The sequence below is a fragment of the Schistocerca nitens genome, unplaced genomic scaffold (genome assembly GCF_023898315.1).
Source record: "Schistocerca nitens isolate TAMUIC-IGC-003100 unplaced genomic scaffold, iqSchNite1.1 HiC_scaffold_517, whole genome shotgun sequence".
Lineage (NCBI taxonomy): Eukaryota > Metazoa > Arthropoda > Insecta > Orthoptera > Acrididae > Schistocerca > Schistocerca nitens.
The window spans coordinates 153,107-177,129 of record NW_026046050.1 but is presented as its reverse complement, the minus strand read 5'-3'; the positions used below and the strand labels follow the sequence as shown (position 1 = coordinate 177,129).

The following is a 24,023-nucleotide window of genomic DNA, read 5'->3' as shown; positions in this document are numbered from 1 at the left end:
CGCCGCCGCCGGTGCTGGTGCTGGTGCTGGTGCAGCAGCAACAACGACGAACAACGAGTAAGCAAGAAGAGGACGAAGCGGATGGCTGGTGGGTGAGTGCATTTATTTAGGCGGTCGACAAGGCAGTGCGTGATGTGGCGTTGTGACGGGGGTTTGCTCACGTGGCCTCGTTTGTGTTGATGCGCAGGAAGATGAGATGCGGGCAGACGCAGACGCGTACAGAGAGACGAGCCCGGTCTGCAGCAGGATGTGTGGCGCGGCGCGCCGAGTGCAGAGCAGCGCGCGCCGCCTGGGCCGGGCTGGGCCCGCCCGGCGGCGGGCCGCGCTGTTGTCGCGGACGTGAGCGCCCCCTGGCGGGTGGTCGGAGGCGGCGCGGTGGACGTGTGTCCGGTTGGCCAGTGCACATTGCGAGTGGCTGGCTGGCGGTCGGCGGCGAGACGGGAGAGGAGGTATGTGTCGCGGGCGCCTTTGCTGCGCTGCGTCGTTGCGTGCCTGGGCGTGCGCCTGTCGACTGTGTGTGACTGTGTTGGGCGTTGTGCCACGTACGTGTGTGCTCGGCCGAAGGCGTCGGAAGAAAAAGAGAGAGAGAGACGGGCGGGAAAGTGGGTCGGTGTGCGTGCGTCGCCCGTGATGCGATGATGTCGCGTCATGTCATGTCATGTCTTTGCGAAACGGCTGCCGAGAGGTGTGTGGTGGCGAGCGGGAATGTGCGTTTGGTGGTTGCCGGCCGGCCGGCAGTTGTTGGTGGTTCCTCCTGTGTGGTTGTTTGTGCTGCTTTGATGGCAACGTGGAAGGACGCCGGTTTTTCCGTGCCTTGCGTGTGGTTGTGTCGACGGTGACTGGTTGGGGGTGTGCGCCGATGCACGTGCCATGTTGTTATGTTTGGGTCGTGAGTGTGTTTTTGGCTGTGTTGTTGTGTACGGGAAGGGGGAGAGAGGAGGAGGCGGCGGCGGCGGCGGCGGCGGCGGGGGTGATAGTGCGTGCAGTAGTGCCGTTGCGACGGGCGTCGGGTGGAGCCGTGCGTAGTGGCGGAAAGGTGTAGGTTGCGGGAAGCGAGCCCGTCGCGTGTCGTCGTCGACGACGGGGTCGCGTGCGCTGTGAATCGAGAGTGGCGGGAAAGGGGCAGCGTGCCGCTGTGTCGTGGTCGTTAGCAGAGGCCTGTGTGCCTGTCCGTTTGTTTTCTGTCGGACGCTTGGTGCGAGGTGTTTGTTTTGTTTTGTTGCCGCCGCCGCGGTTGTTTTTGTTTGTCGGCTGTGCTGTGTCGGTGGGTCGGCGAGCTGTTTTGCGGTGCGTGAATGTGTTGGTGCAAAAGTGGCGGCGGCGTCATGGCTGCGACCGCGACGAGCCGCGGGCGCGCCATTGATGATGTTGAACACAGAGCGGCTGTGTGCAATGGGAGGCCTTGTGTACGGGTAGCGGTGTTGTCGTACGTGCATCCGGCCCGGTGCGGAAAGCGCCGTTGCGGTTGCGGGTTGCCTCTGGTCGCGACGTGTGGTGCTCGGCTTTGTGGGTTTTTTTGGTGCCCCTTTGGCCGGTGGGTGGTGTTTGTTGTTTTGTGTGTGTGTGTGTGTGTGTGTGTGTGTGGTCGGTCTCTTTGGCGCTCGGTATATATCTGCCTCCTGCTCGGTCTTGTTGTCGACGTCGTCTGTAGTTTTTTGCGGCTTGCCGACGACCGACCGACCGAACTACTACCTACCTGTGACAGCTACGTGTGGCGCCCGAAGGTGAACGTAACGTGACCTCGGCGCCCTTAGCCTAACCTAAGATGTCCGGCCGTAAGGTAGGTGCGGCCACCTGACGCCTCACGTCCGAACGCTTAACCTAACTTTGACGCCTAACCTAACTTTAACCCTTAACCTAACCCACGTCCACCTAACGTAACCTAACCTAACCCAAGCGACGCCAACCCTAACCTAAGGTGTTGTACACTGCGAATGTCGAAGGCATGTTATAGTCTTAGGTGGAGAGCACTACACGCAACAAGCGGCTACACGGGTAGCAGGGGTTGTGTGGCGTGGGCTGGGCGGTTTTGTTAGGTTAGATGGCCTTGGGCAAGTACAGAAAGGGGGCAACAGCAGCCTCAACGGGTGCGGGGACCAAGCAGCAATCGGTATCGTTTGTTAATTGTCAACTGTCGAAGCTGCGTTGGTACAGTACCGGAACCGCAAGCGCTGACAGAGAAAGCACCGAAGCTCTGCAATCGTGATAAGGTACAGAAAGCTGGCTGACGCCAGGGATAAATTCTGCCGAAATTGTCACAAAGGTACAGACGGTGTTTTAGAAAGGCTCGATTGCATGCAACCGGTGGTGGTGTGTTCGTCGCTGTTTGAGTAGTAGTTTTGATCCTGTAGTGAAGTAGAGGTGGATGGTTCCTGTGAAATATTGTGGGTGGAGGTTACACCCAACAACCGAGCTAGGTTTAATAATAATTGGCTCCTTTGACCGACCTCCCGACGCAGCAGCATTAGTGGCAGAACAACGGAGAGACGGATTTTGGAAACACATTTCACATACATTTTCCTCAGCATGTTAGGGTCTTAGGTGGAGATTTCAATTTACCCGATATAGACTGGGACACTCAGATGATGTTCAGGACGGGTGGTAGGGGGACAGAGAGCATCGAGTGACATTATACTGAGTGCACTGTCCGAAAATCACCTCGAGCAAAATGAACAGAGAACCGACTCGTGGAGATAACATCGTGGACCTACGGATGACAAACAGACCCGAACGTGTTTCGACTCTGTATGTGCAGAACAGGGACGCAGTGATCATAAGGCCGTTGCAGGGAGGACGGTGTATCTATCTGTTTTGGCTAGCAAGAGTAATAGAAGGCAGATTTGCAGACGACCCGACAGATGAAAAGGCAAATGCCTGTTCCGACACTGACAATGTTGAGTGTTCATGGAGAAAGTGCAAGGCAATGGTAAAAATGCGTTTTTAGACAGGTACGTGCCGAGTGTCGAACTGTGAGGGATGGGAAAAAAAACCCACCGTGGTATACTACAACAACAACGTTAGGAAACTGTTGCGAAAGCAAAGAGAGCTTCACCCAAAGTTTAAACGCAGCCAAAACCTCCGAGACAAACAGAAGCTAAACGATGTCCAAAGTGTGAGCGTAAGGAGGGCTATGCGTGAAGCGTTCAGTGAATTCGAAAGTAGAACAAACCCTATGTACCGACGTTGACAGAAAATGCTAGGACGTTCCGGTCTTGCGTTGAATCAGTAAGTGGCTCGAAACAGCATATCCAGACACTCCGGCATGGTGATGGCATTGAAACAGAGGATGACACGCGTAAAGCTGTGAAATACCTAAACACCTGTTTCCAAAGCTGTTTCACAGAGGACGGACCGCACTGCAGTTCCGTCTCTAAATGCTCGCACGAACGAGAAACCGGCTGACATCGAAATAAGTGTCCAAGGAGGAATGGGAAAGTCCGCCGGACCCGACGGGATTACCAATTCGCGATTCCTACACAGGGTACGCGAAACAACCTGCCCCCCTTCTAACAGCCGTGTACCGCAAGTCTCTGGAGAGGAAGGGAGGGTTCCAAATGATTGGAAAAGAGCACAGGTAGTCCCAGTCGTCGAGCAGATGCGCAAAAACCATAGACCCATATCTCTGACGTCGATGTGTTGTAGAACATGTTGTTTGCTCGAGTATCATGTCGTTTGTGGAAACTCCAGAGTCTACTATGTAGGAATCCATGTTGGATTCCGGAAACAGCGATCGTGTGTGAGACCCCCAGCTCGCTTTATTTGCGCATGAGACCCAGAAAATATGAGATACAGGCTCCCAGGTGGATGCCATTGTCGTTGACGTCCGGAAGGCGTTCGATACAGCTCCGCACCGTCGCCTGATAAACGACGTAAGAGTCTACAGAATATCAGACCAACTGTGTGGCTGGATTGACGAGATGTTAGCAGACGGAACACAGCATGTTGTTATCAATGGAGAGACAGACGTCTACAGACGTTAAAGTAACCCCTGGCGTGCCACGGGGGAGTGTTATGGGACCATTGCTTTTCACAATTCATATCATATAAATGAGCTAGTAGATAGTGCCGGACGTTCCATGCGTCGTTTCGCGGATGATGTGCTGTATGTAGTATACAGAGAGGTTGCAGGACGATCGGCAGCGGATAGGCACCCGGTGCAGGGAGTGGCAACTGTCCCCTTAACATAGACAAATGTGATGTATTGCGAATATACAGAAAGAAGGATCGTTTATTGTATGATTGATTATATGATAGCGGGACAAACACTGGTAGCTGTGACGTCTGTAAAATATGTATCTGGGAGTATGCGTGCGGAATGATTTGGAAGTGGAATGATGATCAGATAAAAGTAATTGTTGGTAAGGCGGGTACCAGGTTGAGATGCACTGGGAGAATGCTTAGCAAAAATGTAGTCCATCAACAAAGGAGGTGGCTTACAAAAACACGCGTTCGACCGACCCATACGTGAGTGTTGCCCACCAGTGTGGGATGCGTAGCAGGTCGGGTTGACGGAGGAGATAGAGAAAGGTCCAACGTTTCGTCACAGGGTTATGTGGTAACCGTGATAGTTAAGTGGCAGACTCTGCAAGGGAGGCGCTCTCTGCATCGCGGTGTAGCTTGCTCGCCAGGTTTTCGAGAGGGTGCGTTTCCGGATGAGGTATCGAATATATTGCTTCCCCGTACGTATATACCTCCCGAGGAGATCCCGAATGTAGTAAAAGTAGAGAGATTCGAGCGCGCACGGAGGCTTTCAGACAGTCGTTGTTCCCGCGAACCATACGCGACTGGAACGGCAAAGGGAGGCAATGACGACAGTGGCACGTAACGTAAAAAGTGCCCTCCGCCACACACCGTTGGGTGGCTTGCGGCGTATAAATGTAGGAGGTCGGCTGTCGTGTGTGCTTGGAGGCAGATTCGGTGTGTCTGTAGTTGCGGACGGCGGTCAGCCCCCCTCGCGTAAGCGGCGAGGGGCGGCGGCGCTCGGTTGGCCGGTGCCGATGTTGCGCAGGCGGCGCCCGTTTTGTTTGCGGCGGGCAATTTTGTGAGAAAGGGGCGCGAATGTTGGCGGGCGAGGTGGCCCGACGGCTGCGGGCCGATCGGGAAACGGTGGGAGGGCGATGGGGCGGCGGAGGTGCGTTTGCACGGCCGGCATCGCCGCACGCCTCCGCTTGTGTGGCTGTGGCGGCGGCCGCGCTGGCCGGGCTGGCGCGGCGACGGTGTGGCACTTTTGCCGAAGGTTTGGCCATTGTGGCGGGTCGTCGGCTGGGGCTGTGGGGGCGGCATGTGGGCGGGGGCGGCGATTCTCGGCGGGCCGAGCCAGGCTGTAGCGCGCGGTAGCTGCAGTTTGGCCGTGGTTTGCGGCGCTGCCGTGGCGACTGGTTGGCGACTGTGGTGTGGCCGTGTGTAGCCCCATCCTCGGTGGTTTGAACGGCGCGGGTGGTTGCGGCGCAGGTTTGGGGCTGGTCCGCACAGGCTGTCGGACGTTGGGCGGTAGCAAGCGCGGGAGGCGCGGCGCGGCGGCGCGCAGAGTGGCGGCCGCTCTCTCGGCCGTCCGCGCCCGCCCGCGACACTGGCTGGGCCTGGCGGCGCGGCGGCTATTCTCTGCCGCCGTGCTTGCCGCCTGCCGCTCTCGCTCTCGCTCTCGTGTGTGTACGCGCGTCGTCGAAATAATGGCAGATCAGGCGGCTACGAACGAGACTGCTGCGGCACCCGCCGCCACCGGCACGACGAAGAAGGCCAAGTCTGCGGCGTCTGCGAAGAAGCCGCGCGCCAAGCCTGCGCACCCGCGCACCTCTGAGATGGTGACGGCCGCCATCAAGAGTCTGAAGGAGCGCGGCGGCTCGTCGCTGCAGGCGATCAAGAAGTACATTGCCGCGCACTACAAGCTGGACGCGGAGAAGCTGGCGCCCTTTATCAAGAAGTACCTCAAGTCGGCCGTCGTGGCTGGCGAGCTGGTGCAGACGAAGGGGAAGGGCGCGTCCGGCTCTTTCAAGCTTGCCGGCGCCGGCGGCGGGGCGGCCGAGGGCGGCAAGGCCCGTGCCGGCGGTGCGAAGAAGAAGCGCGCCGCTCCGGCCAGCAAGGAGAAGAAGGGCGCCCGTGCGGCCGGCGCAAAGAAGGCTGGTGGCGTGAAGGCGGCGACCGGTCGGAAGGCGGGCGCCGCCAAGAAGGCGTCTGCGGCGTCGGCGGCTCCCGCGGGTGCGAAGAAGGCGGCTGCGGCCAAGCCGGCCAAGGCCAAGTCGCCGTCGAAGGCGAAGAAGGCCGCGAAGGTTCCGACGAAGAAGCCGAAGGCGCCGCGCCCGAAGAAGGCGACGACGCCGTCTAAGGCGAAGGCTTCGCCCAAGAAGAAGAAGTGAAGTTAAAGTAAAGAAAGGAAAGGGGAAGGAAGGGAAGGGCTGGCGCTTGACCCCGTCGTCCCCCACCCCCCTCCCCCGCGTCGTCTAGTGGCGCGCGATGGCACGGCTGCGCGCGGCCCAAAACGGCCCTTCTCAGGGCCATCAGAGGACGTCGGGAAGGCGTTGATTGTCGTGCTTGGCGCGTTGTGTTGTCTTGTTTGGGTGGCCGTGCGTGCATGCGCCGGGGTGTGTGTGTGTGTGTGTGTGTGTGTGTGTGTGGGGTTGGTTGGTGTTTGTGTGGCGTTTCTGTATGACCCTTGTGGGTACTGTGTGCGTGCCGTGGTGGTTGGATTGTGGGGCCGGTGGCGGTAGGCGGCGGCGCGCGGTAGCGGAGCGGTTGTGGCCGTTTTGTTTTGTGTTTTGTATTTTGTGCGGCGGCCGACGGTTGGTTTCTCATGTTTCTGGAGACTCTGTTTGTTTGCTTGCTTTGCGGATGGCGCGTCTTGTTTGTTATGTGTGTGTCCTCTCTGTGTGAAAGGGGGACGGGGACGTTGAGACGTGGAAGTGGCCGGCGGGAATTGGGAAGGCGCGGTGGCGCCTCGGAGACGGCGGCGGCCAGCCACCCGTGGTGACGTCGTCCGGCTGTTTGTTTGTGTGTATTTGAAGGGGTGGGGTGGGATGACGTCGATTGTGATTGTTGGCGAGAGCGGCTGTGTACGGGAGGGAGGGTGGGGAATTGTGGTGGTTGTTTTAACGGGGCTAGAGAGAGAGGCTGGGCGGCAAGACCGACAAAAGTTTTGCTCGCGACGGAGAGATGTTAGTGGCCCTGAAAAGGGCCGTTTTTTTTGTGTTGCGCGCGTGCGGTGCCGTGCCGCGGCTAAGCGGTTTAGGCGCGCTCGCCGCGGATGCGGCGCGCGAGCTGGATGTCCTTGGGCATGATGGTGACGCGCTTGGCGTGGATTGCGCACAGGTTGGTGTCTTCGAAGAGGCCGACGAGGTAGGCCTCGCTGGCCTCCTGCAGGGCCATGACTGCGGAGCTCTGGAAGCGCAGGTCGGTCTTGAAGTCCTGGGCGATCTCGCGCACTAGGCGCTGGAACGGCAGCTTGCGGATGAGCAGCTCTGTGCTCTTCTGGTAGCGCCTGATTTCTCGCAGGGCGACGGTGCCCGGCCTGTAGCGGTGGGGCTTCTTGACGCCGCCGGTGGCGGGCGCGCTCTTCCTCGCCGCCTTGGTGGCGAGCTGTTTGCGCGGCGCCTTTCCGCCGGTGGACTTGCGGGCCGTTTGCTTTGTGCGGGCCATAGCGGTTAGCGGTGCGTGCGGTAGCGAAGCGTCCGGTGCTGCCTTGACAACGGGCCCGCGCGGGCCCGTGCTGCGCTTATATGCCCTCGGTGCGCGTGGTGGGGGGAGGGCCAGAGTCTATATAGGGGGGCGGCGCGCGCTCACGGCGCACCGTAGCCGACTCGCTAGCGCCGGGTGAGGAGCTGCCGCTTGTGCTTTTTTTGTTGCTTGAGGAGGAGGAAGAATGACAGGCCGCGGCAAGGGAGGAAAGGGGCTGGGCAAGGGTGGCGCCAAGCGGCACCGCAAGGTGTTGCGCGACAACATCCAGGGCATCACGAAGCCCGCCATCCGCCGCCTGGCTCGCAGGGGCGGCGTGAAGCGCATCTCTGGTCTGATCTACGAGGAGACCCGCGGAGTGCTGAAGGTGTTCCTGGAGAACGTGATCCGCGACGCGGTGACGTACACTGAGCACGCCAAGCGCAAGACTGTGACGGCCATGGACGTGGTGTACGCCCTGAAGAGGCAGGGGCGCACCCTGTACGGTTTCGGCGGTTAGGCAGGCAGCCGGTGTGCTGTGCTGTGGCCTTCCCGCGGCCGTGCCGTTGCCCGTGCTTGGTGGGAGAGACGAAAAACGGCCCTTTTCAGGGCCACCACACTGTTCGGAAATTGAAAAGTGCGAAAGGGTCTGTGTTGCCTGCCTGCCTCTGTGTGTGTGTGTTTGTTGTTGTTGTTGTTGTTGTTGTGCGCCTCTGTTGCTTTGCGTGCGTGCGTTCCGTTTGGAGTTTCGACGTGACGTGTGTGATGATGGATGCGGGAGGGCGCGGCTGAGTCCGGTGTGTGCGTGGTTTGTTTGTGGCGCGGGCCGGATCATCGATCGGATCAGCTGTTTGGTTTGGTTTGGTTTGTCCTGTGCCTGTGTGTTTGGAGAGCGCGCGCGGCGGCCCGCGTGTCGTCCGTCGTCGGGCCGTTACGCGCTCTTTTAATTATGAACATATTAACAATGATCACATCACATTATTGGTGTATTGATGTCGTTGTCGTTGTTTGGAACGCGACTGTGCGTGCGTGGAGGGGTGCAGAAAAAATGTGTGTGTGTTCGGCCACACGGGCTGTGGACAAGATGGCGGACGTGCGCCGGCGCTGTGGACGTTGTTGTAAAGTGCGGCGAGGACGACGGAAACTTTGCTTTGGACGTAGGTTTGTGTGGTGGCCCTGAAAAGGGCCGATTGTTGTGAGGCGAGCCGGCAAGGCAAAGGCGCGTTTGCGTTTGCGTGCAGGGAGCACGCAAGCGCAGCGCCGCGGTCCCTGTTTAGGCCTTCTTCTCGGTCTTCTTTGGCAGCAGGACGGCCTGGATGTTGGGCAGGACACCACCCTGTGCGATGGTGACGCCCGACAAGAGCTTGTTGAGCTCCTCGTCGTTGCGGATGGCGAGCTGCAGGTGGCGCGGGATGATGCGCGTCTTCTTGTTGTCGCGGGCCGCGTTTCCGGCCAGCTCGAGCACCTCAGCCGCGAGGTACTCCATGACGGCGGCGAGGTAGACGGGCGCCCCGGCGCCGACGCGCTCGGCGTAGTTTCCCTTGCGCAGGAGGCGGTGGATTCTGCCGACCGGGAACTGGAGCCCAGCCCTGCTTGAGCGGGACTTTGACTTGCCCTTGACTTTGCCTCCCTTTCCGCGTCCGGACATGGCGTTTGGCTAGTGGCGTAAGCGCTAAACACGTAACCGTAACGGTGCGAGCCGCAGCGAGTCGAGCAGCGGAGTGCGTGCGTGTGCCGGCGGCGGCGGGGTGGGGGTCCCTTTATGGGCTCGGGTGCGGCGGCCGGTTGCGCGCGCGCCCCATTGGTCGGCGGCCGCAACAGGGCGAGCTGGTAAAGGTGCGGTGTTGCGGTAGCGGCGGGTGCCACTGTGTGGGGAGACGCTGACTAGAGCGGAGCGCTTGCTGCCTGTTGTTGTACGTTCGAGATGCCGCCCAAGACTAGCGGGAAGGCCGCCAAGAAGGCCGGCAAGGCGCAGAAGAACATTTCGAAGGGCGACAAGAAGAAGAAGCGCAAGAGGAAGGAGAGCTATGCCATCTACATCTACAAGGTGCTGAAGCAGGTGCACCCCGACACGGGCATCTCGTCGAAGGCGATGAGCATCATGAACAGCTTCGTGAACGACATTTTCGAGCGCATTGCGGCCGAGGCGTCTCGCCTGGCGCACTACAACAAGCGCTCGACCATCACGTCCCGCGAGATCCAGACGGCTGTGCGGCTCTTGCTGCCTGGCGAGCTGGCCAAGCACGCCGTGAGCGAGGGCACGAAGGCGGTGACCAAGTACACGAGCTCCAAGTAAGGAGGAGGTTGTTACTTCGGCTCTTGGAAGGAAGGAAGGAAGGAAGGAAGGAAGGAAGGAAGGAAGGAAGCTCCCTCCGTTGCGAGAGCGGCAAAACGGCCCTTTTCAGGGCCACCAAATTGCCTTTGCGGGAAGAGCGGAATTGTTTGTGTGTGTGTGAGTGAGTGAGTGAGTGAGTGAGTGAGTGAGAGGGGCGGCATAGCTACCCGGTTTGGTTGGTTGCGAGGCAGCTGGTGGTGCTGCTGTGCCGTGGTGGTGTGGTCTCGAATGTGGTTGTGGTTGTGGTTACTGGGGTACGGCCGCGAGGGTTTGGTTGCCGCCGGTGTGACGTGGAATGCGTGCACGAGTCTTGGCGTGGTTGTTTGTCGACACACAGATAGATCGATAGGAGGTGTTGGTGCTGTCTGTGGCGCTGATTCATGTCTTTGTCTCCGTCTGCCCGGTTAGTCACGTGACTGCAATTGAAAGTCCTCGCGATTGATTGATTGTTGGATGTCACCGTTACGGCCGTCTGTTGTCACATCATACATGATGGCGAGGGTGAAATGTTGTGTTGCCGTCGACTATTCCCTTTGCTGTACGGCGCGTTGGTGTGTGTGTGTTGGTGACGTTTTAAATGGACGTGTCGTACTATCATCCATTACGAAGTCGCCAAGAAATGTACGGGCGGGTGGGGTAGGCGACACGCACGGTGGTGTACCTATTTGGCCCTTGATTTGATGATAGCCGTTTCTGCAGTTTGACTGATGATTGATTGGACTGTTGTGCGCACGCACGTCATTCACGGTGCACGTGTGTTCGGTTGAGTACAGTAAGCGTGAGGCTAGACGACGACGGTCGTTGTTTGTTGTTATGGGCGTACACGCGTTTCGTTGGTCTGTGTCCCCCGGTGTGAAATGGCAGGTGTGTCGGTGATGTGATCCGATCCGGCGGCTCTGAGTAACTGTCAATATCGGCGCGGTACACCGGCGTCATGGCAACGTGTCGGTGTTCACACCAGTCGCACTGTGGCACCGTCGGCGCCGCGAACGGTGACGAAAGGCTGACCTTTGATCGGTCGAGTGTCGTGTCTGGGCAGAACGTGTGGAATGAGCAAAACTGTTGGGGACGGAAACAATGGTGGAGGAGGGGAACGGAAAGTAATAAAACAAACAAAATGGAGAAGCAATCACCGGAAAACGAAGCAGGGAAAAACGGAGAGGCGCTGTCTATAGCAACGGAACGTTCCCGTGCATTGCAGCCGCACTGAAAGGCGTTTACGGCGCGGCTGCAGGTGTCGGCCGTGGTGACGGCTGAATTGCATTGCCTTCCCGGATGAAACGTTCGCCGACATGGCTCGGAGGAGGAATCTATGAGAATGCGTTGCCCTTGCCTGCCGTTTCGTGTGCCCTCCTGTTGTGTACGCTGTTGTTGTCCGGTGTAGCGAAGGGTGTGTATGTAGGGGTGTGTGTGTGTTTAGTGGGGAATTGGAAGGTCGATAGCTGCCGTCACGGTCAAGATAACGCAGTCAAAGGTGTCGCGAAAAAGTGTGTTAGCCGTGGTTGGTTGGTTCGTGTGTTTTAAAGAGAATGGACGAGAGAGAGAAAGTAGGTGGAGAGTGCGTTGCGTGTTGCCTAACTGCGTCCGCGAATATGGCAGTAGTTGGTGGTGGGCGTGCCCTTGCATGTGGCCCGGAAGGCGTGTCCGTTTCGCGGTAGTGGCACCGCTGCTGGCATATTCGGGAGATGGGAGGGGCGCGAAAGGAGAAAGGAGACGCGGAGGCTTTTAAAGACGGGGAGGGCGCGTGTGGGTGGCTCGCGCTGCGCTCGGCGGTTGTGTTTGTGCAACAAATGTGTTGCCGGGAGGGGACCGTTGTTGTGGTGCGGTTGTAGCCTCAGACGCGGCCGGCAGTGAACGTGAGACGACGGATGCGGGCCGGGGCGGCGCATGTCGCCGGTGCCATGCCTTTTAAGAGCCGCGTGGTCGGGGGTGTGCGCACCGTGTGTCGTGTTGCGAGACAGCATCATTTGTGCTGCGTGGCGTGGCGTGGCGTGGGGGCGAGGAGAGCGAGCCGCGCGGTGTGCTTGTGCGCCGGAGAATGGCACACTGCGCCTGCCCGTTGAGGAGGCCGATGGCCGTGGTGTGGTGGAAATGGAGCGCGTCGGACGTGCACCAATGAGAAAGAGAAACAAAGCGGCGACAACGAACGAAAGGGGGAGGGAGGCCATTGTGTCACATGCGGCGGTGGGAGGAAAAAAAAAAAAACAAACAAACAAACAAACAAGAAACGAAGACGTAAGAAAGAGGAGAAACAACAAAGAGAATGAGTCGTGCGTTCGCGAGGGGGGGTGCGCGTGTAACTCCGGTACGCGCAGTGCCGGAGCCCAACGGCTGTGTCGTCGACGCCAGTGCTTGTCGGCCGAATGGGTGCGGGAATAGAGGCAGCGTCGGCACGGAGAAGCAAGCAAGAAGGAAGGACGCACGCGCGCTGCGGCGTTTGGCGCGGTTTGCGGCTGGCGCCTTTGGTGGCAACGGCCGGGACAAGCAGCGGTGTATGGTGGTGTGCGGGGCGGACAGGGGCGGCGGCGGTGGTGGACTGGGAGGAGGCGAGGCGGCGCCGACGGTGGCGTGTGGTACGGCGAAAACGGGACGGACGGACGGCGGATGTTGGAGAGGCGCCGCGCACGCAGACACATGGAAGGAAGGAAGGAACGAACGCAAGGGAACAAATGGAGGGGGCGAATGTGGAGATGCGGGCAGGCGGTGGTGTTTGTGGGCATGTGGTGGGGAGAAGGGCGGGGGCGGGAGGACAGAGGCGAGGCGACTGCGTGCTTGCTCGCTCGCTCGCGTGTCTTTTGTTTTTGTGTTTGTTTTTCCATCGTTTGGTCGCCTTGGAGCCTGTCGGTCCCGTCCGTGTGTGGCCACGCTTCGGGTGCGTGTATGTTTGTACGTTTCGTTTGTTCGTCTTCTGCAGCAGAGGCGGTGCGCGGCAGTGGGAACGCCTGCCTGGCGGCTGGGACGGCCAGCAAATGCGGTTGGATGGGCGGCCACAGCACCGCACCTGTGCCCAAGGAGGCGACGCTGGCGGCGGGGCCCCCTCGGATGCGGCCGGCTGGGGGCTGTGTGCGCTGCCGCTGCCGCTGCCGCCGCCGCCGCCGCCGCCGCCGCCGCCGCCGCCGCCGCCGCCGCCGCCGCCGCCGCCGCCGGTGCTGGTGCTGGTGCTGGTGCAGCAGCAACAACGACGAACAACGAGTAAGCAAGAAGAGGACGAAGCGGATGGCTGGTGGGTGAGTGCATTTATTTAGGCGGTCGACAAGGCAGTGCGTGATGTGGCGTTGTGACGGGGGTTTGCTCACGTGGCCTCGTTTGTGTTGATGCGCAGGAAGATGAGATGCGGGCAGACGCAGACGCGTACAGAGAGACGAGCCCGGTCTGCAGCAGGATGTGTGGCGCGGCGCGCCGAGTGCAGAGCAGCGCGCGCCGCCTGGGCCGGGCTGGGCCCGCCCGGCGGCGGGCCGCGCTGTTGTCGCGGACGTGAGCGCCCCCTGGCGGGTGGTCGGAGGCGGCGCGGTGGACGTGTGTCCGGTTGGCCAGTGCACATTGCGAGTGGCTGGCTGGCGGTCGGCGGCGAGACGGGAGAGGAGGTATGTGTCGCGGGCGCCTTTGCTGCGCTGCGTCGTTGCGTGCCTGGGCGTGCGCCTGTCGACTGTGTGTGACTGTGTTGGGCGTTGTGCCACGTACGTGTGTGCTCGGCCGAAGGCGTCGGAAGAAAAAGAGAGAGAGAGACGGGCGGGAAAGTGGGTCGGTGTGCGTGCGTCGCCCGTGATGCGATGATGTCGCGTCATGTCATGTCATGTCTTTGCGAAACGGCTGCCGAGAGGTGTGTGGTGGCGAGCGGGAATGTGCGTTTGGTGGTTGCCGGCCGGCCGGCAGTTGTTGGTGGTTCCTCCTGTGTGGTTGTTTGTGCTGCTTTGATGGCAACGTGGAAGGACGCCGGTTTTTCCGTGCCTTGCGTGTGGTTGTGTCGACGGTGACTGGTTGGGGGTGTGCGCCGATGCACGTGCCATGTTGTTATGTTTGGGTCGTGAGTGTGTTTTTGGCTGTGTTGTTGTGTACGGGAAGGGGGAGAGAGGAGGAGGCGGCGGCGGCGGCGGCGGCGGCGGGGGTGATAGTGCGTGCAGTAGTGCCGTTGCGACGGGCGTCGGGTGGAGCCGTGCGTAGTGGCGGAAAGGTGTAGGTTGCGGGAAGCGAGCCCGTCGCGTGTCGTCGTCGACGACGGGGTCGCGTGCGCTGTGAATCGAGAGTGGCGGGAAAGGGGCAGCGTGCCGCTGTGTCGTGGTCGTTAGCAGAGGCCTGTGTGCCTGTCCGTTTGTTTTCTGTCGGACGCTTGGTGCGAGGTGTTTGTTTTGTTTTGTTGCCGCCGCCGCGGTTGTTTTTGTTTGTCGGCTGTGCTGTGTCGGTGGGTCGGCGAGCTGTTTTGCGGTGCGTGAATGTGTTGGTGCAAAAGTGGCGGCGGCGTCATGGCTGCGACCGCGACGAGCCGCGGGCGCGCCATTGATGATGTTGAACACAGAGCGGCTGTGTGCAATGGGAGGCCTTGTGTACGGGTAGCGGTGTTGTCGTACGTGCATCCGGCCCGGTGCGGAAAGCGCCGTTGCGGTTGCGGGTTGCCTCTGGTCGCGACGTGTGGTGCTCGGCTTTGTGGGTTTTTTTGGTGCCCCTTTGGCCGGTGGGTGGTGTTTGTTGTTTTGTGTGTGTGTGTGTGTGTGTGTGTGTGGTCGGTCTCTTTGGCGCTCGGTATATATCTGCCTCCTGCTCGGTCTTGTTGTCGACGTCGTCTGTAGTTTTTTGCGGCTTGCCGACGACCGACCGACCGAACTACTACCTACCTGTGACAGCTACGTGTGGCGCCCGAAGGTGAACGTAACGTGACCTCGGCGCCCTTAGCCTAACCTAAGATGTCCGGCCGTAAGGTAGGTGCGGCCACCTGACGCCTCACGTCCGAACGCTTAACCTAACTTTGACGCCTAACCTAACTTTAACCCTTAACCTAACCCACGTCCACCTAACGTAACCTAACCTAACCCAAGCGACGCCAACCCTAACCTAAGGTGTTGTACACTGCGAATGTCGAAGGCATGTTATAGTCTTAGGTGGAGAGCACTACACGCAACAAGCGGCTACACGGGTAGCAGGGGTTGTGTGGCGTGGGCTGGGCGGTTTTGTTAGGTTAGATGGCCTTGGGCAAGTACAGAAAGGGGGCAACAGCAGCCTCAACGGGTGCGGGGACCAAGCAGCAATCGGTATCGTTTGTTAATTGTCAACTGTCGAAGCTGCGTTGGTACAGTACCGGAACCGCAAGCGCTGACAGAGAAAGCACCGAAGCTCTGCAATCGTGATAAGGTACAGAAAGCTGGCTGACGCCAGGGATAAATTCTGCCGAAATTGTCACAAAGGTACAGACGGTGTTTTAGAAAGGCTCGATTGCATGCAACCGGTGGTGGTGTGTTCGTCGCTGTTTGAGTAGTAGTTTTGATCCTGTAGTGAAGTAGAGGTGGATGGTTCCTGTGAAATATTGTGGGTGGAGGTTACACCCAACAACCGAGCTAGGTTTAATAATAATTGGCTCCTTTGACCGACCTCCCGACGCAGCAGCATTAGTGGCAGAACAACGGAGAGACGGATTTTGGAAACACATTTCACATACATTTTCCTCAGCATGTTAGGGTCTTAGGTGGAGATTTCAATTTACCCGATATAGACTGGGACACTCAGATGATGTTCAGGACGGGTGGTAGGGGGACAGAGAGCATCGAGTGACATTATACTGAGTGCACTGTCCGAAAATCACCTCGAGCAAAATGAACAGAGAACCGACTCGTGGAGATAACATCGTGGACCTACGGATGACAAACAGACCCGAACGTGTTTCGACTCTGTATGTGCAGAACAGGGACGCAGTGATCATAAGGCCGTTGCAGGGAGGACGGTGTATCTATCTGTTTTGGCTAGCAAGAGTAATAGAAGGCAGATTTGCAGACGACCCGACAGATGAAAAGGCAAATGCCTGTTCCGACACTGACAATGTTGAGTGTTCATGGAGAAAGTGCAAGGCAATGGTAAAAATGCGTTTTTAGACAGGTACGTGCCGAGTGTCGAACTGTGAGGGATGGGAAAAAAAACCCACCGTGGTATACTACAACAACAACGTTAGGAAACTGTTGCGAAAGCAAAGAGAGCTTCACCCAAAGTTTAAACGCAGCCAAAACCTCCGAGACAAACAGAAGCTAAACGATGTCCAAAGTGTGAGCGTAAGGAGGGCTATGCGTGAAGCGTTCAGTGAATTCGAAAGTAGAACAAACCCTATGTACCGACGTTGACAGAAAATGCTAGGACGTTCCGGTCTTGCGTTGAATCAGTAAGTGGCTCGAAACAGCATATCCAGACACTCCGGCATGGTGATGGCATTGAAACAGAGGATGACACGCGTAAAGCTGTGAAATACCTAAACACCTGTTTCCAAAGCTGTTTCACAGAGGACGGACCGCACTGCAGTTCCGTCTCTAAATGCTCGCACGAACGAGAAACCGGCTGACATCGAAATAAGTGTCCAAGGAGGAATGGGAAAGTCCGCCGGACCCGACGGGATTACCAATTCGCGATTCCTACACAGGGTACGCGAAACAACCTGCCCCCCTTCTAACAGCCGTGTACCGCAAGTCTCTGGAGAGGAAGGGAGGGTTCCAAATGATTGGAAAAGAGCACAGGTAGTCCCAGTCGTCGAGCAGATGCGCAAAAACCATAGACCCATATCTCTGACGTCGATGTGTTGTAGAACATGTTGTTTGCTCGAGTATCATGTCGTTTGTGGAAACTCCAGAGTCTACTATGTAGGAATCCATGTTGGATTCCGGAAACAGCGATCGTGTGTGAGACCCCCAGCTCGCTTTATTTGCGCATGAGACCCAGAAAATATGAGATACAGGCTCCCAGGTGGATGCCATTGTCGTTGACGTCCGGAAGGCGTTCGATACAGCTCCGCACCGTCGCCTGATAAACGACGTAAGAGTCTACAGAATATCAGACCAACTGTGTGGCTGGATTGACGAGATGTTAGCAGACGGAACACAGCATGTTGTTATCAATGGAGAGACAGACGTCTACAGACGTTAAAGTAACCCCTGGCGTGCCACGGGGGAGTGTTATGGGACCATTGCTTTTCACAATTCATATCATATAAATGAGCTAGTAGATAGTGCCGGACGTTCCATGCGTCGTTTCGCGGATGATGTGCTGTATGTAGTATACAGAGAGGTTGCAGGACGATCGGCAGCGGATAGGCACCCGGTGCAGGGAGTGGCAACTGTCCCCTTAACATAGACAAATGTGATGTATTGCGAATATACAGAAAGAAGGATCGTTTATTGTATGATTGATTATATGATAGCGGGACAAACACTGGTAGCTGTGACGTCTGTAAAATATGTATCTGGGAGTATGCGTGCGGAATGATTTGGAAGTGGAATGATGATCAGATAAAAGTAATTGTTGGTAAGGCGGGTACCAGGTTGAGATGCACTGGGAGAATGCTTAGCAAAAATGTAGTCCATCAACAAAGGAGGTGGCTTACAAAAACACGCGTTCGACCGACCCATACGTGAGTGTTGCCCACCAGTGTGGGATGCGTAGCAGGTCGGGTTGACGGAGGAGATAGAGAAAGGTCCAACGTTTCGTCACAGGGTTATGTGGTAACCGTGATAGTTAAGTGGCAGACTCTGCAAGGGAGGCGCTCTCTGCATCGCGGTGTAGCTTGCTCGCCAGGTTTTCGAGAGGGTGCGTTTCCGGATGAGGTATCGAATATATTGCTTCCCCGTACGTATATACCTCCCGAGGAGATCCCGAATGTAGTAAAAGTAGAGAGATTCGAGCGCGCACGGAGGCTTTCAGACAGTCGTTGTTCCCGCGAACCATACGCGACTGGAACGGCAAAGGGAGGCAATGACGACAGTGGCACGTAACGTAAAAAGTGCCCTCCGCCACACACCGTTGGGTGGCTTGCGGCGTATAAATGTAGGAGGTCGGCTGTCGTGTGTGCTTGGAGGCAGATTCGGTGTGTCTGTAGTTGCGGACGGCGGTCAGCCCCCCTCGCGTAAGCGGCGAGGGGCGGCGGCGCTCGGTTGGCCGGTGCCGATGTTGCGCAGGCGGCGCCCGTTTTGTTTGCGGCGGGCAATTTTGTGAGAAAGGGGCGCGAATGTTGGCGGGCGAGGTGGCCCGACGGCTGCGGGCCGATCGGGAAACGGTGGGAGGGCGATGGGGCGGCGGAGGTGCGTTTGCACGGCCGGCATCGCCGCACGCCTCCGCTTGTGTGGCTGTGGCGGCGGCCGCGCTGGCCGGGCTGGCGCGGCGACGGTGTGGCACTTTTGCCGAAGGTTTGGCCATTGTGGCGGGTCGTCGGCTGGGGCTGTGGGGGCGGCATGTGGGCGGGGGCGGCGATTCTCGGCGGGCCGAGCCAGGCTGTAGCGCGCGGTAGCTGCAGTTTGGCCGTGGTTTGCGGCGCTGCCGTGGCGACTGGTTGGCGACTGTGGTGTGGCCGTGTGTAGCCCCATCCTCGGTGGTTTGAACGGCGCGGGTGGTTGCGGCGCAGGTTTGGGGCTGGTCCGCACAGGCTGTCGGACGTTGGGCGGTAGCAAGCGCGGGAGGCGCGGCGCGGCGGCGCGCAGAGTGGCGGCCGCTCTCTCGGCCGTCCGCGCCCGCCCGCGACACTGGCTGGGCCTGGCGGCGCGGCGGCAAGGAAGGGTTGGAGTCCCTTAGCGATCGTAGTGTGTGTGGAAGCCTTGTGCGACTCGCCGCTATCGAGAGCTACCAAAACTCTGCGATTCACTTGCTTGTTAGCGAGTACCAAGCAATTTTGTCGTGTTCTAGGACCGACATAGAGAGCAGGCAAGATAGTGCGGACTAGCCGCACTTGTAGGATGGACAGAGTAGGGGACGACGAGGAGCCAGGGCCCCACCCGCGGGTGGCAAGCCCGCGTTCCTCTAGGCCAGAACAGACACACAGGGCTGAGGCAGAACTCGCGAGCAGGACCACTCAGGGCGCTCGTCCGCGACACCCCGCCCCACCGGCCCCCACGCCCGAAGACTTATGCAGTGCGATGATACAAGAGAAACTCGACCAACTCCGCCGCGACCGCGACGCACGAGCAATGGAACTTGCAAGACGGCGGGATCAAGATGGCGCCACCACCAGTAACAACGCATCTTCCGACGACAGCAGAACGTCGAGTCGACCTCCGACGGAACAACACCATGCCATGGACTATCAGGACGACTCCAGCGACTCAGACGCACCATTCCAGGAAGTCCGACGCCGCCGGACAGGCAAGAAGCGCAAGAAAGCCGCAGAACACACCCCCATGCAGATGAAATCACGAGCTGTACCCACCACAAACTACTATGCACCACTACAGCAACAGGACGCAGCTACGGAAGACCAACACGAGCCTCAACCCCACGCCTCAACTACCCAGGACACTGCAGCTCCACCACCGCCGAAACCGAGAATACCGCCTGTCACCATCAACTACACAGGCAAATACCTGGAACTCAACGCTCAATTAAAACAGAAGATCAGCGGACCACTCAAGGCGATCTACAAAAACAATCAGATCAAATACCACTTTGAAACGCTGGCAGACCAACGAGCAGCACTGGACTACCTCCATTCCGTCAACATGCCCTATTTCACCCACCAAGCGGCAGAAGACAGGGAACTCCAAGTGGTCCTCAAGAATATCCCAGAGGAAATTACCGAAGACGAACTCGCCGCCGAACTTCGACACATGCAGTTCACGGTCACGAACGTCCACCAGTTCAAAAAACGAGACCTGACCTCCAAGAAACTGATTCCACAGTCGGCTTACTGCGTATCTCTTCCGCATGGACAAAAAAGCCGCACCATCTACGACATTCAATATCTGTTCCATACCAGAGTCAAGGTAGAAGACTACAAGCCACTCGACGGGCCGGCCCAGTGCAAGAAATGCCTCAAATTCAACCACACCGGCCGGTACTGCCAGATGCCGGTCAGATGTGTTCGCTGTGGCGGCCACCATCACGCAAAGGATTGTACCAAACCACGGACTGAGCCACCCATCTGCGCCAACTGTCGCCAAGAAGGCCACCCAGCGACTTGGCGAGGTTGCCCTGAATTCCAAAAGGCAATCCACGCCTACCAACTGCGACCTCCACCATCCAGGGAGCCACAACAACCACCAAAGCCGTCGTTTGCGGCGACACCGAAGGACTTCCCATCTCTCCGAACACCCTGGTCGGCCGCATCGTCCTTATTTCAAACACCGTCTCAGCAACAACCAACTCGCCAGAAAAACACGGCGCGTCAACGAATGCAAGATCTTCGCCAGCAACAACAGCAGCAACAATCCACGGACAACGCCCTCGGTCTGTCCGACATTATCGCCGCGCTATCTAACATGGGCTCAATCATCAACTTACTAAAAACGAAAAACGTCTTTGCCATCATAGCGGATACTGCTCGCAAATTCAATGATGCACCAGACTTGTTATCCAAACTACTCACTCTACTGGAAGGAATCATGGCCTTTTTCACTGACTAATATGGACCAAGAGCGGCATCAACGTAGAAACCTTACATTCTGCTTCTTCAACGCCAATGGCGTCGCTCCCAAGAAAGTGGAACTCACGGACTTCATCGAACGACATAAAATCGACGTGCTCCTATTATCAGAAACGCATCTGCGACCCACCCAAACCTTCAACATTCGCAACATGGTGGGATACCGCACTGACCGCCACAATCGGCGAGGTGGAGGCACCGCAATCTACCTGCGATCTTCCCTCACTCACTCCCTCGAAACCTTACCTGACATGACGAGTCTAGAAGCCACCGCAGTCACGATCACCACAACACATGGGAAGCTCACGTTTGTTGCAGCCTACTTGAGCCCTGGCGCGGCCTTCACAGACGAAGATTTCATCTCCATCTTTGATCGATATGACAGAGTCCTCCTTTGTGGGGATCTCAACGCGAAACATGTCGCCTGGAACTCGCGGCAGACGAACGCCAAAGGCACCCGCCTCTACGACCTCGAACTTCGGCTCCAAGCATTCACCCAAGGACCGGAGGACCCGACTTACCTGCCTACCGTTCGACGTCATCAACCAGATGTCCTCGATGTGGCCATGGTAAAGAACGTGAATCCCGACCTCTCACTTCAAACGATCAACGACTTGACATCCGATCACCAGCCTGTTCTCGGAACCCTGTCTGGAGCTCTTCACTCACTGCCACCGAAAACAAAAGTCTCCACTGATTGGATATCCTTCGCCAGGTGGCTGAACAACAATGTGCGCCCCACAGAGCCACTAGCCACCGCAGAGCAACTCGATGCCGCCATCACTCGTCTCACTTCGAAAATCAAGAAAGCCGCCCACCAGGCCTCCACAAAGCTACTCTTCTCGACACCATATCGTGAACCACTGCCGCCAGCACTGCAAGACCTGAAATACTTAAAGAATCGAGCTCGTAAAAAATGGCAACAAACTCGCCACCCAGCGTATAAACGTGAAATGCACCGGCTCTCCAGGGAACTCACGTGGCGTTGCCAGGAATGGCGCGCTGAATTATGGGAGGACCGGATGGCGCAAATTCAACACCTATCGCGTGATGAATGGGCTTTCATCCGTAACATCAAGCAACCCAGACCACCGAAAACGGCGCTCACGGATGGAACCGACCTCATCTTTGACAACCTCCGAAAGGCCGAACTTTTTGCGGAAACTTACGAAACGCAGTCACGCCTGAATTTTGCAGAATTTCACAATGACGAAGAAGAGGACGCGCGCACTCGGGCAGAGGCAAACCACATAAGACAACACCCCAGCGGAGACCGGCCGGAACTGACGTCGCCAAGGGAAATTCGTAGCCTTCTCAGGAAGTTACACTCCACATCTGCTCCAGGACCAGATGGAATCTCGAACGATCATCTAAAACACCTCCCCCGAAAACCGCTAGTTCTACTAACAAGAATATTCAACACATGCCTGTTGAAGGAACATTTTCCCCCTCAATGGAAACTGGCCAAGATCATACCCATCCCGAAACCGGGCAAAGACCTCCTCCAGCCTGAGCACCACAGACCAATCAGTCTCCTTTCCACGATGGGCAAAACGTTTGAACGTGTCATCCTGGCCCGCATCAAGCCAACCCTCTTGGCAAATGACGTCATTCGACCCGACCAATTTGCCTTTCAGCCGAAACTTTCAGCCGAAATCCAGCTGCTCCGGATCTCGGAACATCTTACCAACCAAATAAACCTAAACCACTACACAGCAGCCATTTTTCTGGATGTTCAACAAGCATTTGACAAGGTGTGGCGAGAGAAGCTCCTAAGCAAACTACGGAATACCACCGACATCCCCAACTGTTATATCAAGATCATCGACAGCTTCCTGACCAACCGCCGTTTTTATGTCCAACAGGCCGATCAACACTCCGACACCAAACCTCTCTCAGACGGCATACCGCAAGGATCCGTACTCTCACCCATCCTATTCACCATCTACGTGAATGACATGCCGAAATTACCGAACATTATGCTCGCACAATTCGCCGATGATACGGCTCTTCTAACCAGTAGCCGCTCACTAGATACAGCCATCACCCGTTTACAGCACCAGATCGATATCCTTCTCCTGTGGGCAACGGACAACAAAATCAAAATCAACGCACTCAAGACGAAAGCCATACTCTTCACTCGCCGGAGACCGATTCTTCACCGTCGCCTCCAAATCAATGACCACGCCATCGATTGGTCCACCACAACAAAATACTTGGGGGTCACACTGGACCATAAACTCACATTTTCAGCCCACGTAAACGACAAAAGCCTCAAAATCATTCGCGCCATCCATGGACTTTACCCCTTCTTAGCAAGCACTGAACTGAATGTCGCGACGAAGCTCCGCATCTACCGAGCGACAATACTCCCGATGATGCTATATGGCTGCGCAACGTGGGGAATCACATCTCCCACCAACATACGCAAACTACAACGCTTGCAAAACCGGTGTCTAAGAATCATCCTCAAAGCGCCCAGGTGGTCCCGGATTAATTCCTTACACGATGAACTACAGATTTCACCTATCGATCAAGTAATCCAATTACACGTCCAGCGTCTCATCACCAAAATCGACGACTTAAGAATGTCGACAAGGCAACTCGAAGGAGTCGCGACCATCCAACCCGAACCCTGGCATAAAGTCAAGGTTCCTAGGGCCCTCACAACTCAATAAAAAGCGAAGCAAAGGTATGTAGGGCACAAAGGACCCCAGTGAGCCCAAAGTCCTACAAACGATTACAATAAAGATATACAAACCCTACCTTTCAACCTTGGAAGTCCAGCCGCCAAAGGCGGTAGCACTTCGGCGACAACACCACAAAAAAAAAAAAAAAAAAAAAAAAAAAAAAAAAAAAAAAAAATAAACGGCGCGGCGGCTATTCTCTGCCGCCGTGCTTGCCGCCTGCCGCTCTCGCTCTCGCTCTCGTGTGTGTACGCGCGTCGTCGAAATAATGGCAGATCAGGCGGCTACGAACGAGACTGCTGCGGCACCCGCCGCCACCGGCACGACGAAGAAGGCCAAGTCTGCGGCGTCTGCGAAGAAGCCGCGCGCCAAGCCTGCGCACCCGCGCACCTCTGAGATGGTGACGGCCGCCATCAAGAGTCTGAAGGAGCGCGGCGGCTCGTCGCTGCAGGCGATCAAGAAGTACATTGCCGCGCACTACAAGCTGGACGCGGAGAAGCTGGCGCCCTTTATCAAGAAGTACCTCAAGTCGGCCGTCGTGGCTGGCGAGCTGGTGCAGACGAAGGGGAAGGGCGCGTCCGGCTCTTTCAAGCTTGCCGGCGCCGGCGGCGGGGCGGCCGAGGGCGGCAAGGCCCGTGCCGGCGGTGCGAAGAAGAAGCGCGCCGCTCCGGCCAGCAAGGAGAAGAAGGGCGCCCGTGCGGCCGGCGCAAAGAAGGCTGGTGGCGTGAAGGCGGCGACCGGTCGGAAGGCGGGCGCCGCCAAG

At 57.6% G+C, this 24,023-nt stretch overlaps 2 protein-coding genes across 2 annotated transcripts; both read right to left on the bottom strand.

Annotated features, from left to right (window-relative positions):
- Positions 1–656: 656 nt before the first annotated feature.
- LOC126232462 (uncharacterized) lies at positions 657–1,436 on the bottom strand. The gene has a single exon (XM_049942716.1). It carries the CDS (start codon positions 1,434–1,436, stop codon positions 657–659), a length of 780 nt encoding a protein of 259 aa, XP_049798673.1.
- A 12,334-nt stretch (positions 1,437–13,770) lies between these two features.
- Positions 13,771–14,550, bottom strand: LOC126232461 (uncharacterized). The gene has a single exon (XM_049942715.1). It carries the CDS (start codon positions 14,548–14,550, stop codon positions 13,771–13,773), a length of 780 nt encoding a protein of 259 aa, XP_049798672.1.
- Between the last annotated feature and the right edge of the window lie 9,473 nt (positions 14,551–24,023).

Excerpts from the sequence above, each read along its gene's own strand:
- LOC126232461 (XM_049942715.1), bottom strand. The coding sequence starts at position 14,550 with ATGCACGTACGACAACACCGCTACCCGTACACAAGGCCTCCCATTGCA.
- LOC126232462 (XM_049942716.1), bottom strand. The coding sequence starts at position 1,436 with ATGCACGTACGACAACACCGCTACCCGTACACAAGGCCTCCCATTGCA.